Source organism: Tursiops truncatus, chromosome 1, assembly GCF_011762595.2.
Source record: "Tursiops truncatus isolate mTurTru1 chromosome 1, mTurTru1.mat.Y, whole genome shotgun sequence".
NCBI lineage: Eukaryota > Metazoa > Chordata > Mammalia > Artiodactyla > Delphinidae > Tursiops > Tursiops truncatus.
In genome coordinates, this window is record NC_047034.1 from 109,237,719 (window position 1) to 109,252,554 (window position 14,836).

Here is a 14,836-nt window from a genome sequence, read left to right on the forward strand (position 1 = left end):
TTTTTTCCTTGAATTTCAAGGTGGAATTTTATCTCTTTAATTTTGAACCTTTCTTCTTCTTAAAGTAAGCATTTAAGGCTGTAAAGCTTTTCAAGTACAGCTTTAGCTGAATCCTTTGTGTTTTGATATGAATATTTTTTTTATCATTAATTCAAAATATTTTCTGATTTCCATTATGATTTATTCTTTGGCTTATTAGTGGATAATGATGTTTTTTAAAAAAACATATTTGTCATTATTATAAGTTGCTGGGATACCAACTCATTATTGTGATAATTGATAAATATAAAGGAAAGACTCAAGCATTTAGCCTATCTTTTCTTTGTGAATTCTATTTCAAGTAGACCAAATACTTGATTGAGAAAAGTTTTTATTTTTAGAATTCTAGCCAGTAATTGTAGATCCCTAATAAAACAATGGACCTGTGCAGTGATCATCAAAGGATGTAAAAACTTTTATATGAGGGACTTCCCTGGCGGTCCAGTGGTTAAGAGTCCACACTCCCAATGCAGAGGGCACAGGTTCAATCCCTGGTCGGGGAACTAAGATCCCGCATGCCACACGGTGGGGGAAAAAAAAAAAAAGATAAAGGAATGAAACAACAATTTTTAAAAAATGAGTGGGGGTGGCTTCCCTGGTGGTGCAGTGGTTGAGAGTCTGCCTGCCGATGCAGGGGATGCGGGTTCGTGCCCCGGTCCGGGAAGATCCCACATGCCGCGGAGCAGCGGGGCCCGTGAGCCATGGCCTCTGAGCCTGTGCGTCTGGAGCCTGTGCTCAGCAATGGGAGAGGCCACAACAGTGAGAGGCCCGCGTACCACAAAAAAAAAAAAAAAAAAAAAAAAAAAAAAAATGAGTGGGGGACTTTATAATGGAGGAATCCGGCTGATACCACCTGAACACACTGATCATTCTAGCATCACTGAAAGTGTGACAGTCAGTCATGTGCCTCAGGATGTGATGCAGTAGAAGTACAGCCCCACCTCTGAAGTAGTCCTATCCAAAAAAAAAAAAAAATTTGAACAAGAATCTAAAGAAGCATCTACATAGACTATCAGTTTGCCAAAAAATACAAAGGATAAAGGAACAATTTAATGTTAGATGGTACTCAAGGAAGCAATCAACCAAATCCAGACTGTAGGAAAGTCAGTAGAACAAATGACCTGATATCTCCTATGAAAGAATGAGGTAAGGAAGGAAAAAAAAAAAGAGGGTGAATTGGTATAGAAGAAAATGACATAAGAGACATAACACCAAAAAAAAGCCTTTTTAATATTTTGATTCCAGTACTTCAGTTGTTTTTATCAGGAAGGCCATTTAAGGGATATAGCCCACCATACCACTAGAAACAGAAGTCCAACTTAAACTTACTTTTTTTAAAAAATAAATTTATTTATTTAATTTTATTTTTCGCTGCTTTGGGTCTTCGTTGCTGCGCACGGGCTTTTCTCTGGTTGCGGAGAGTGGGGCCACATCTCGTTGCGGTGCACGGGCTTCTCATTGCGGTGGCTTCTCTTGTTGTGGAGCACAGGCTCTAGGCACGCAGGCTTCAGTAGTTGTGGCTCGCAGGCTCTAGGGCACAGGCTCAGTAGTCGTGGCGCATAGGATTAGTTACTCCGCGGCATGTGGAATCCTCCCAGACCAGGGATCGAACCCCTGTCCCCTGCATCGGCAGGCAGATTCCTACCCGCTGCGCCACCAGGGAAGCCCTAAACTTACTTTTTAAAGAGATAAGCAGTTTGCGTTTCTTTGTACGTTCCTATCTCATCTTAGTCTTTTAAAATGGAAATAATGTGTAAGGCCCACTGTAAATGCATTTAAATTTGCTTAATGCATTAAATGTTTTTCTTAAAAATGTAAATCTAATTTATAAATCTATATTTCTCTTAAGAGAATTAAGGAAATTTGATTTTTTTTTAATTTCAACTGACTCTTTTAATAAAGTGAGTAATACTTTTGTTAAGTAAAGGATCTTTCTCTTACTTAAGTTTTGATTTGTATGTAGTGAGTTTTCTTAAGGGACAATACAATCATACCATTACCAAAAACACTGTCAACATGCCGTCAACAATTCCTGTGTCTGCTAACAGCATAAGCCGATGGAATTTATCATAACATCATTTGACCTATGTCTTTTACCCCTTTTATAAGGACACCACGAAGATAAAAGTTGTAATAGCTGTAAAGTCTATCAAGCAATTCTTTCTTGGCTACACTTCTTGCACTTGTTCTGAGGCAAAATATATACTGATTTCTCTTGGAATTTTTTTTCCACATTTCATGTCGAATTCTTTTCCAAAGAATTAAGGGAGGATAAGAATTCCTACATTTATGTATTGCCTAACTCTATCTACTATAGTTGTTTTTTTGCCTATAACTAGGAGACCATTTTTACTTAATGTTTTGCCTTCTGAGAAGAAAAATTGTAGAATTTCAGAAAAGCCAAATAAGTAGAAAGTTTCATTCTTCTAAACTTTAGTGCTTTGTAGATAGGCACTATCTACATCAACCTTTGATGGTTGATTTGAAATAAATGGGTGTGTTGTTTTAAAAACAGCTGTTAGAGCTCAGACCTGAAGACCAGGCAGCACTAAACTCACTTTACCCAGATGGTTTCTTCAGCCCTTATATCAACATTATAGAAAAAGGTATTTGAACTGATCAAGACTGTCTAGTATTGTTCTTTTAGGGGAAAAAAAGGAAGCTCTGCTAACTTGTCATTGCTATTGCTTAATTTCTGATTACAAGTTATTAATGTGTTTAATTCTATGGTTTCCTAAATAAAAACTTTATTCTCTTATTGTGGTAAAATATACATAACGTAAAATTTACCATTTAACCACTTTTAAATGTACAGTTCAGAGTTATTAACTACATTCACGTTGTGCAACTATCACCACCGTCCATCTCCAGCACTTTTCTGCCTTCCCAAAATGAAACATCATACCCATTAAACACTGACTCCCTATTTCCCCCCTCCCCCCTCCCCTGCATCAGCCCCTGGCAATCACCATTCCACTTTCTGCCTCTATGAATTTAAAAAGTTTATTGTTAAAGGCAATAATTTGAAACCAGATTTGTGTAAAGAGAGCAGGGGTCAGAGTACAAGTGGAGCTGCCCTCTACGGTAGGAAAGAACTGTGTGGTGCTTTAAGGTCTTCATTTATAGACAGAGAAATAGTACGCCATCTCTGGTGCCACCCACTGACTGTGTTCCATGACATGTATTACAGGCAGAGAGTTTTTTGTGGGCCTTTCCAAAAGGACAAATCAACGAGGTGCTGAAATCTTGGCTGATACTTTTAAGGTAGGTAAAGGATAATTTATGCCTGGCACAGAGTAACTACCTAATAAACATTCATAGACCCATTGAATCAATATGTCATGAATAATGGTATTTCTATGTCACAGGCTTTGCAAAATAATTCCTAATGTTTGTGTGCTTGCTAGAAGTTTTAGAAGCTAGAACTTAATATATAGGCTTCATGGGACTCCCACAGCAGCAACAGACAAAGTTATCATGGACATCTGTTTTCTCCCAGTGTATACTCATACAACCACCTGGCAGATGTTTCTGGCACAATCGATGACTTAAAAAAAAAATCTGGAGTCCCAATCGCCTCTAACATGAAATGTGGATTTTTCAGATTGGAATCAAAGATCACCTGTACTTGGGTGCCTACTGTGTGCTGGAAACTCGGCTAGGCATTGCACATACATCCTCCCAGGGTCCCTTTACTCTATTGATCATTAGCAGATTGGCTCACCAGACTGCTTAGGAAGGGATGTAATCCCTTGTTTACACAGGATACTCTTGTTTACACAGGATATTCATCCTTCCAGAGTAGCCCACTACATAGGTCAGCCAGTGAAGCTGTTGACGCAGTCACACGTCGGGAAGGGGGCTCTGCACTTTCTTTTTAGAAGCGATCTTCATTTAACTGGCAATATCCAAACTTGTGGGTCCCAGTTTTCCTTCCAGATGTTCAGGGACCCTGGCAGCCTCCAGAAGAGCAAGAATGTTTTGAGCAGATTTGAATGCGTTTTAGAATTATTCTGAAATGCCAAACTACTTGTTTCTATTATATGCATAGGACTATGCGGTCTCCACAGTCCCAGTGGTCGAAGCTTTGCACTTGAAGAGTTTCTGCAGCATGGCTGGGCCTAACCTAATCGCAATTGGATCCAGTGAATCTGCGCAGAAGGCTCTCAAGGTAAATATAAAACTTTGCTCTTTCTAAAGGCAGTAGGTGGTGCCTGCCGCATGGTTTTCCTAATTCTGTCTACTGGGTGGACAGCAAGCAAGGGTGGCAGGGAGAGAACAGGCTGGTACTTGAGCTTTCTGTGATGTACACTGTCATGACCTCACATTTATCAGGAACTGGGAACACCTAATAAGTACTCTTCCTGGGAAGTACACTTATAGGAAGAGTTCTTCACTGGTGAACCATTCTTACTTACACACCAGGTTACCTGGAAAGGCCGATTCAGAAAAATAAATACCAAACTCATCACAGTTCTCTCTTCTGGGGAAAAGGAAGGCATCCCACCAGTAGAGCTCTTGGTAATGTTTTATCTAAGTCAGGTAATTGGTACACATGGGGTCATTACATTATTCTTATCCTTTTGTATTTCTGAACTATTTCATAATAATCTTTTAGAAAGACATGATTCAGAAGTACCTAAAAATCTTAACTTCTTCATTTGCATTGGAATACTTAAATTTTAGGAAAGGAAATTTTCTTATTTCACAGATAGGAAAGGAAAGTCCAGAAAAATTACAACTTGCCTTGGGTCACATAGCTAGATTGAGAGTGGAAGTCACTGATAGTGAAGAAGACCTTCCATCGTTACAGTGCTTTACAGTTCAAAGGCACATTTCATCTCTGTAACTAACAACCTGGGAGATTATCTGGACACTTCATAAGGGCAAAAACCATGTCTGTTTTGCTCACCATGTGCGCCTTTGTGCTTGGCCCATGGTGGTCCTTAAATAAAGAGAATGATGAATAAATGAATGTGGGAGGTGGTTTTATCTCTATTTTGCGGTTAAGAACTAGATCGAGTGGCTCACCCCAGATCGCAAGGCTAATACTAAATGGTGGGCTGCGACTACTTTTTGCCCCCTCCTCTCAGGTGGTCCTGCACTACACATGACTTATTAGAGGACCAAGACAGTAACTCCTCTTAGGCAAAGAGAGGAAGTCTGTGTGCCCCAAGGTATACAATTTATTTGTTTGCCCTATCAGGTCTTTACTCTTCTGCCTCAGTGCTAGACTTGGTATGGTTTGTCTGGGAAGTAATCATTGCCTCCCACTTGCTGACTTTCCCCTTTGCATTATCTGCAACTTCTACAGTCAGCTCACTTGGCCTTTCTTCCTTTTCTCAAACTGTATCTCTGATTGTATTTCTAGGACCTTTAACAATTCTTGTTGAACAATCTACCTCAGATTTTGAATTTGGGGCTTTTTCTGTTGCCTTTAGAGAATGTCTTTTGTTCTGTTTCAGCTGGAAGGCTATGTCAACTTTCTGCATATAAAAAAAAATGGTGTCTTGAAGGAAAACATCTGATGAATGGTGTTACTTAGAGGATCTAGAAAGATTATATTTCTCCTCAGGGACTAACTCCATGGCAGCTGGGTTGGTCTGTACATGTCTGAAATTGATTACAAGAGAAGGAAAAGGCTGAAGTTGGTCTGTACTGTGTCTTTGTGTGAATTAGCAGAAAGAACCTCTCTGGGTAGACAAACTAGAAAAAGTAGCCCCATCTGCCATTTTGGGTAAACTAGGTCCCTAACTCAAATAGCTTGGTCTCTAACCAATAGGTCCCTAACTTAAATAATCTGGAGAAACTAACATATAACAAACTAAGAGATAATACAATATGGTTAACTAGCACTGTTATATGAAATAGCCCTAACTATTATTCAAAGGAGAAGAGGAAACTCTTGAGGTTTAGATATTCAGAGAAAACTTCATGAAGAAAATGTGGCTAGATGTGGGTCTTGAAGGATTTATCAGGGTGGGATTCAGTGAGAGAGTGTTACAGGTGGGGACATGGAATAAGCAAAAACTAAGCAAAATATATTCATGAGATGTGGGCAAACTAGCCCAACTAATGAAGAGTTTTCTTGTGGGCTCCCAGATAGCTGGATGGGGCAGGTGACGTCTAAAGAGGTTGGGACATAAAAGTGAGCAAGAGATGAGTTTATCTCCATGAAGTAGGAGTCTGGGTACCCACAGGCTCTGAGCAAAAGAGGCTGTATTGCTACAGAGGTGTTGGACCATCATTCCTTTTAAAAAAAAAAAAAAAAAAAAAAAAATGGAGGGGAAAGACCCTGCAATCAGAAAAGAGGGCCACTGATGACCTGAACAAAGAAAGCCAAGCCCCAAGTCCCATTGTATGCCTTGGCAACTCACTCACATTTCTCCCTTAATCTTTCCTTTCCCATTGTCAAGTCCTTTAAGACCACATCTTTTAAGGGCATCCTATGAGGATTTTATAGTCCTCCTTCCTTTAAAGTTCATTTGAGTTAGTGTTAATAGTGATGTTCACTCAAAACTTGAAACCTTCTGTGTCAGAAGCTATAAATAATCCTCACTGAGTAGAAAGACATTTTTGGGGATTGAATTTTCCATCAGCAAATGTGCTTCATAAACTATGGGCCTATGGAGTTAGCAAGTGCCCACCCGCCATGTTCCTAGCATCAAAAAGGTTTCCTTCCCTTGTAGCAAAAGCAGGAGAGCAAAGCAAACTGAAGAATAATGAGATCTCCATGAGGGCATGTTCTCAGGTCAGAAGTAGGTGGGTTGGTGAAATTCAGATTTAGTGAATTGAACTGCTTATTTATTTGCAAACAGTTTGGGCTCCTTTAAATCAATCAGAAAAATTGATAGTGGGTAAGTCCTACTACTAATTTGGACATATAAATACTGATATAGACAGGCAGGAAGACAAATGGACAGAGACAAATACATCATTTACAAGTAATGAAAGCGTATTTTCTCCATTTCGCAAGTGAAAATACTGAGAACACATGAAATAAGGCATTTTGAATAGGATCTCATGGTTCCAGAATCAGATTTCCTGGACCCTGATTCTCCTCTCCCCACTTGCCCGCCCTACTCCATATCCATTCTTTTTCTGTTGGAAAGCCTTTTCTAGTTATTTTGCCATGGATTGGTTCTAGCTAATCTCCCTCTTTATCCTCCCCTCTCTCCAACTATTCCCCTCTTCCCATTTTTTGCTGTTGTCAGGATCTGACCTGTTTCAGGGAAGATATGAGTTTGGTCTCATTTTCCTTTGCAAATCTTGATGTCTCGGTCTTGTCTCTGTAGAGAAACCCCTGGCCACTTGGGCCTTTCTTCGAAGGGCATAGCATTTAGACAGAGGTGAATTGTGCCTTCCTGTGCCACACACTGAAAGCCTGATTGCGTCCCACATCTGTCACTGCTTGCTGAGTACTTGCTTCCTTCAGAGTCTGTAAAACTACTTCTTGCATATTCTTGCAAAGCTGAGAGCCCAAGCGTTTCTGGGTAGTCTTATTGCATTTGAAACACTTTGTAATGGGTTGCAATCTATTCTTGGTTAATGAAGTGGGTTCTTGTGGAGATAGTCATCATGCCTGTCTCAGTTGTAGTAGATTTAATAGTGTATGCATTGTATATTTAAATGAAATAATCCATCTAGCAATTCTCTGCTAAAAAGCCCAGAATGCAGAGTACATTTAATACATACTTAACACAGAGATTATCTAATACAGGGAAGGAAGAAAGGAGGACCTATTATTACCATATTTTACTGTTGATACGGTCAAAGTACTGGAGATTAGGTTGATTTGAAATTACTAAAGATATTTGATACCAAGTCTTACCCTACAAATACTATTATCTAAGCAAAATTAGCCTTTAGAGCAATCTGCCCTTGCTATAGTTTTTCTCCTACACTTTTCATCATTGCCTTGTACCCCTGGGCAATCACTACCTTCATCCTGCTCCTCTAGCTATAAAAGAAAATACTATAAGAGTAATTAATTCGTGTGTAGGCAGTAGATCTACTAGTACTCTTCCAGGAGGAATGTTTGTCTTCTCAAAAAGATGAGAACTCCAGTTGCCACCCAGCTGGAACTACTGCTCACAAACATAATTTGAGCAACAGAAGCCAACCTCCAAAAAGTACATATTATATTATCTCATTCACTTCAATTAAACAAGAGATAAAACTACTCTATGCTGTTAGCAGTCAGAATAGTAGTTACTTTAAAAAGAGGGAGGGAGGGCTTCCCTGGTGGCACAGTGGTTGAGAGTCTGCCTGCTGATGCAGGGGACGCGGGTTCATGCCCCGGTCCGGGAGGATCCCACATGCCGCGGAGCGGCTGGGCCCGTGAGCCATGGCCACTGAGCCTGTGCGTCCGGAGCCTGTGCTCCGCAACGGGAGCGGCCACAACAGTGAGTAGGCCCGCGTACCGCAAAAAAAAAAAAAAAAAAAAAGAGGGAGGGAGTCATGGTGTGGAGGGCCATCTTGTATGTTACACTTTAATTTTTAAAGTTTAATAAAAATACATATATTGTTGGAAGTGGGCTGTGATTAACTTACAGAAATACCTCTCCAGTAGCTGGGTCTAAGTCTCAAATCCCTGCTTTATCGCCTATATGATGCCTGTCTTGTCCACAGACTAGCCTGGTGTTTTTTTTTTTTAGCTAAGGAAAAAAAGACAAACTTGGTACCTCCTGACCAATATCTCCCCATTTCCCCTTGCCTGCCGGTCTTTGTAAACCTTAAATATATACAATTTTTAATTGCCCTTTGTATGTCAGTAAAGTTGGGGAGGAAAAAAGACATGATAAAGAGTAGATTTGCACCACATCTCACCTGTTCTTTTTCTAGATCTGTGACAAAATTGACTTGCTTTCCAGAAACCTGGATTAATTACATGCTCTCTGTCACAGAAGGACAGATCGTAATTCTTGCCCTCAGGAGGGACTCACAGTAATGATTTTTAACTCAGTCTCCTTGGTAGCATTCAGCCTTCCAGGCAACTGCAGGGGGGGCGCGGGGAGAGAGAAAGGAAGGAAGGAAGGACAAAGGGAGGGAGTGAGGGAGAGAAGGAAAGGAAGTTGGGAAGATTGACACTTAGCTAAAACTTTCCTGAAACTAATCAGATGAGGAAGCTGCCGCTCTACCCAAGCTTGGAGCTCCAGGAACTTGTGGCACTGACATGTTGTGGGGGGGAGTGGGGTGTATCATCTGCTGGCCGGGAGGCAAGAGGCGCATTCCCACCTTCCTAACCTAACCCCACACAGGAGACCAGGTATTTTCTCCATAGGGCATCTGCAGTTTTATTTAGTGGCCTTTCTTTTATTAATAATTTTATTCTTTTATATCACAGTGAATTATTGTTTAAGAAGACTCTTAATAGAAGTACTAAAAGGATGTGGTAAGAAAAGAATTATGAGATCACCACTCCATTTTTTGTGCCTTTGTCATATAAATGGAACTGAAATATAGTACATGGAATTCCAGTATGCTTGTAATTTTAATTAAAATGATCATAATGCATTTGGATGGAAATGTCTTTAAGTTTTTTATCTACTTCCTGAAATAACGAATTACATTTGTAAGATTCCTTGAATGAGGACATAGGCTGCTTGCTTTAAGCTAATTTAAATGGCATAGGATACAGCGTGTTTTTCTTTTGAATGACTAACTATATAATAGAGGTCACTCAGTACTTCTTCTCGTTTTGACTCAGCTTCAGCATTGATTTTATGTCCAAAAATGTCCATGTTATTTTATAGGTGGTCATATAAAACATGAAGATGGAAAAACCCTTGATGTGTTTGGATTTTGTATGTTTTTTTAATTGCCTGGAATTTCCTTTAATGACAACTGGAACAGCAAGAGCAAAAACCAAAAGACAGAATGAGAGGTAACTAGTATCAACAGGGTGATTGAAATAGAAAAATAAAGACTTTGCATTTTCGTTTGCTGCCACAGGGAATTACAGTCTGTAGCCACAAGATTTCCCGCTTTGGCTCTATACAGTGAAGGGCAAATTGACAATCCATTGCAGGTTTAATTTAGTCTCAGTATCAGATTGTCTGTTCCAGTTGTATTCATCAGATCCACAAGACAATAATTTAAAAAAAAAAATACTCTACCATGCCTGAATTAAGAAATTAAAACACAAAAATCAAATAGACTCTGAGTTTGTAACAACTGTTTATGCTTCTTTTCCTAGCAGCAGTTGCCTTATCTGACAATAGTCCCAGAGCTGTATGCCAACAAGGCTGGCAAGGCCAAATAAAATGCTTTGGCATGATAGGGCAATAAATAATCTGAAGCTGTGAGACCAAAACAGCCTTGCTGATTATCAACAGCAATTCCCAAGGCAGGAAGAAGGCAAAATTAGCCAAGTAGGAGAAAGGGAAAAATAATTTTTTTTCTCTTGAAAAAACATTATTATTTCAAGAAAATGTCAAAGAAAAAAAAAGGAAAAATTATATTTAAAGCACTGTTAATTCCATCCATTATACAATGGACATCAAAAAGTATTCAACAGACTTTATGGGATGTCATTGCAGGAACTCAAGCATCTTGTTAGGTGGTTGAGCAAATGGCCTTTTAAGGGGTCTTTCAATCCAAGACTCTTGCTTACTAAAGAAAAAGCCTCTGAGTGACCTTAAATTAGTGGTTCCCGGTGAGAGATGTGGATTAAAATCTCCTCAAGAACTTTCTGAAAACACACTGCCCTGGGCCTATCTCAGAAAATTCTGATGCTCTGGGTCTGATATCCAGCCCAGGCATCTGCATTTTTTTAATTTATTTTATTGAAGTATAGTTGATTTACAATCTTGTGTTATTTCTTCTGTACAGCAAAGTGATTCAGTTATACATATATATATACATACACATTCTTTTTCATATCTATTCCATTATGATTTATCACAGGCTATTGAATATAGGTCCCTGTGCAAGATGGTAGGACCTTGTTGTTTATCCATTCTATATGTAATAGTTTGCATCTGCTATTCCCAAATTCCCAATCCTTCTCTCCCCGACCCGCTCCCCCTTGGCAACCACACGTCTGTCCTCTACCAAGCATCTGCACTTTTAAAAGCACCACAGGTGATTCTGGTGCACAGACTAAGTTGAAAGCCATTGCCTTTAAGGATTCCTACAACTTCCAAAAGCACCTAGCTTAGGATACTGAATAATGTGCACCACAAGAAGTAATCACTATGTCTATAATAGAGGTACAAAAGAACATCTTCCAAACAGCAGTAAAAGTTAGAGAAAGTGTCCAAATTAAAAACCATCGAAAGTTAGAAACTCCTTACTCTTTGCTGCCTGGAGTTCAACATTGTATAGCTTAAAATACAACACCTAACTGGTTAGTAACTTGAATGGCATCACTCAATCCATTTGGTATGCTAAAATTTTTTATTAAAATATTCTGAGTTATTCAAGAAACAAGAAAAATCTCAAATAAACAACCTAACCTTACACCTAAAGGAACTAGAGAAGGAAGGACACACAGAACCCAAAGTTAGTAGAAGGAAAGAAATCATAAAGATAAGAGGAGAAATAAATAGAAACAAAGAAAACAATAGCAAAGATCAATAAAACTAAAAGCTGGTTCTTTGAGAAGATAAACAAAATTGATAAACCTTTAGCCAGACTCATCAAGAAAAAGAGGGAGAGGACTCAAATCAATAAAATTAGAAATGAAAAAGGAGAAGTTACAACAGACACCGCAGAAATACAAAGCATCCTAAGAGACTACTACAAGCAACTCTATGCCAATAAAATGGACAACCTGGAAGAAATGGACAAATTCTTAGAGAGGTATAACCTTCCAAACTGAACCAGGAAAAAATAGAAAATATGAACAGACCAATCACAAGTAGTGAAATTGAAACTGTGATTGAAAATCTTCCAACAAGCTTAAATCCAGGACCAGATGGCTTCACAGGTGAATTCTATCAAACATTTAGAGAAGAACTAACACCCATCTTTCTTGAACTCTTCTAAAAAACTGCAGAGGGGGCTTCCCTGGTGGTGCAGTGGTTGGGAGTCCACCTGCCGATGCGGGGGACGCGGGTTCGTGCCCCGGTCCGGGAACATCCCACATGCTGCAGAGCGGCTAGGCCCGTGAGCCATGGCCGCTGAGCCTGCGCGTCCAGAGCCTGTGCTCCGCAACGGGAGAGGCCACAACAGTGAGAGGCCCGTGTACCACAAAAAAAAAAAAAATTGCAGAGGAAGGAACACTCCCAAATTCATTCTACAAGGCCACCATCACCCTGATACCAAAACCAGATAAAGATACTACAAAAAAAGAAAATTACAGACCAATATCACTGCTGAATATAGATGCAAAAACCCTCAACAAAATACAGCAGAATCCAACAGCACATTAAAAGAATCATACACCATGATCAAGTGGGATTTATCCGAAGGATGCAAGGATTCTTCAATATACGCAAATCAATCAATGTGATACACCATATTAAAAAACTGAAGAATAAAAACCATATGATCATCTCAATAGATGCAGAAAAAGCTTTTTAAAAAATTCAACACCGATTTATGATAAAAACTCTCCAGAAAGTGGGTATAGAGGGAAGCTACCTCAACATAAAAAAGGCCATATACGACAAACCCACAGCAAACATCATTCTCAATGGTGAAAAGCTGAAAACATTTCCTCTCAGATCAGGAACAAGACAAGGATGTCCACTCTCACCACTATTATTCAACATAGTTTTGGGAGTCCCAGTCACGGCAATTAGAGAAGAAAAAGAAATAAAAGGAATACAAATTGGAAAAGAAGAAGTAAAAGTGTCACTGTTTGCAGATGACAGGATACGATACATAGAGAATCCTAAAGATGCCACCAGAAAACTACTAGAGCTGATCAATGAATCTGGTAAAGTTGCAGGATACAAACTTAATGTACAGAAATCTCTTGCATTCCTAGATACTAACAACAAAAGATCAGAAAGAGAAATTAAGGAAACAATCCCATTCACCGTTGTAACAAAAAGAATAAAATACCTAGGAATAAACCTACCTAAGAACGTCAAAGATCTGTACTCAGAAAACTACAAGACACTGATGAAAGAAATCAAAGATGAAACAAGCAGGTGGAGAGACATACCATGTTCTTGGATTGCAAGAATCAATATTATGAAAGTGACTATACTACCCAAAGCAATCTACAGATTCAATGCAATCCCTATCAAATTACCAATGGCATTTTTTACAGAACTAGAACAAAGAATGTTAAAATTTATATGGAGACACTAAAGATCCCGAATAGCCAAAGCAGTCTTGAGGGAAAATAAATGGAGCTGGAGGAATCAGACTCCCTAACTGCAGACTATACTACAAAGCTACAGTAATCAAGACAATATGGTACTTGCACAAAAACAGAAATATTGATCAATGGAACAAGATAGAAAGCCCAGAGATAAACCCACGCACCTATGGTCAACTAATCTATGGCAAAGGAGGCAAGGATATACAATGGAGAAAAGACAGTCTCTTCAATAAGTGGTTCTGGGTAAAGTGGACAGCTACATGTGAAAGAATAAAATTAGAACGCTCCCTAACACCATACACAAAAATAAACTCAAAATGGATTCAAGACCTACATGTAAGACCAGACACTATAAAACTCTTAGAGGAAAACATAGGAAGAACACTCTTTGACATAAATCACAGCAAGATCTTTTTGAATCCACCTCCTAGAGTAATGGAAATAAAAACAAAAATAAACAAATGGAACCTAATGAAACTTAAAATCTTTTGCACAGCAAAGGAAACCATAAACAAGACGAAAAGACAACACTCAGAATGGGAGAAAATATTTGCAAATGAATCAACGGACAAAGGATTAATCTCCAAAATATGTAAACAGCTCATGCAGCTCAATATTAAAAAAAACAAACAACCCAATCACAAAATGGGCAGAAGACCTAAATAGACATTTCTCCAAAGAATACATACAGATGGCCAAGAGGCTCATGAAAAGCTGCTCAACATCACTAATTATTAGAGAAATGCAAATCAAAGCTACAATGAGGTATCACCTCACACCAGTTAGAATGGGCATCCTCAGAAAATCTACAAACAACAAATGCTGGAGAGGGTATGGAGAAAAGGGAACCCTTTTGAACTGTTGGTGGGAATGTAAACCAATACAGCCACTATGGAGAACAGTATGGAATTTCCTTAAAAAACTAAAGATAGAATTACTATATGACCCAGCAATCCCACTATTGGGCACATACCCAGAGAAAACCATAATGCACCCCAGTGTTCCTTGCCGCACTATTTACAATAGCCAGGTCATGGAAGCAACCTAAATGCCCATTGACAGATGAATGGATAAAGAAGATGTGGTACATATATACAATGGAATATTACTCAGCCATAAAAAGGAACACAATTGAGTCATTTGTAGAGACATGGATGGACCTAGAGACTGTCATACAGAGTGAAGTAAGTCAGAAAGAGAAAAACAAGTATCGTATATTAACGCATATATGTGGAATCTAGAAAAATGGTACACATGAACTGGTTTGCAGGGCAGAAATAGAGACACAGATGTAGAGAACAAACATATGGGCACAAAGCAGGGAAAGCGGCAGTGGGGGTGGTGGTGGTGGGATGAATTGGGAGATTGGGATTGACATGTATACACTAATATGTATAAAATGGATAACAAATAAGAACCTGCTGTATAAAAAATAAGTAAAATAAAATTCAAAAAAAATATTCTGAGTTATCAAAAATCACTCATTTTATCATTTTCTGAGAATAGGAAATTTGCATT

At 38.9% G+C, this 14,836-nt stretch overlaps 1 protein-coding gene across 2 annotated transcripts in view; it reads left to right on the top strand.

Annotated features, from left to right (window-relative positions):
* Positions 1-14,836, top strand: part of DDAH1 (dimethylarginine dimethylaminohydrolase 1) — a 153,504-nt gene that overhangs the window by 114,554 nt on the left and 24,114 nt on the right. For both annotated transcript variants that reach the window (XM_019920042.3, XM_033863946.2), the window contains exons 3-4: positions 3,230-3,303; positions 4,091-4,210. In XM_019920042.3, coding sequence (XP_019775601.3) covers positions 3,230-3,303; positions 4,091-4,210 — 194 coding nt within the window. The remainder of the gene's footprint in view (positions 1-3,229; positions 3,304-4,090; positions 4,211-14,836) is intronic.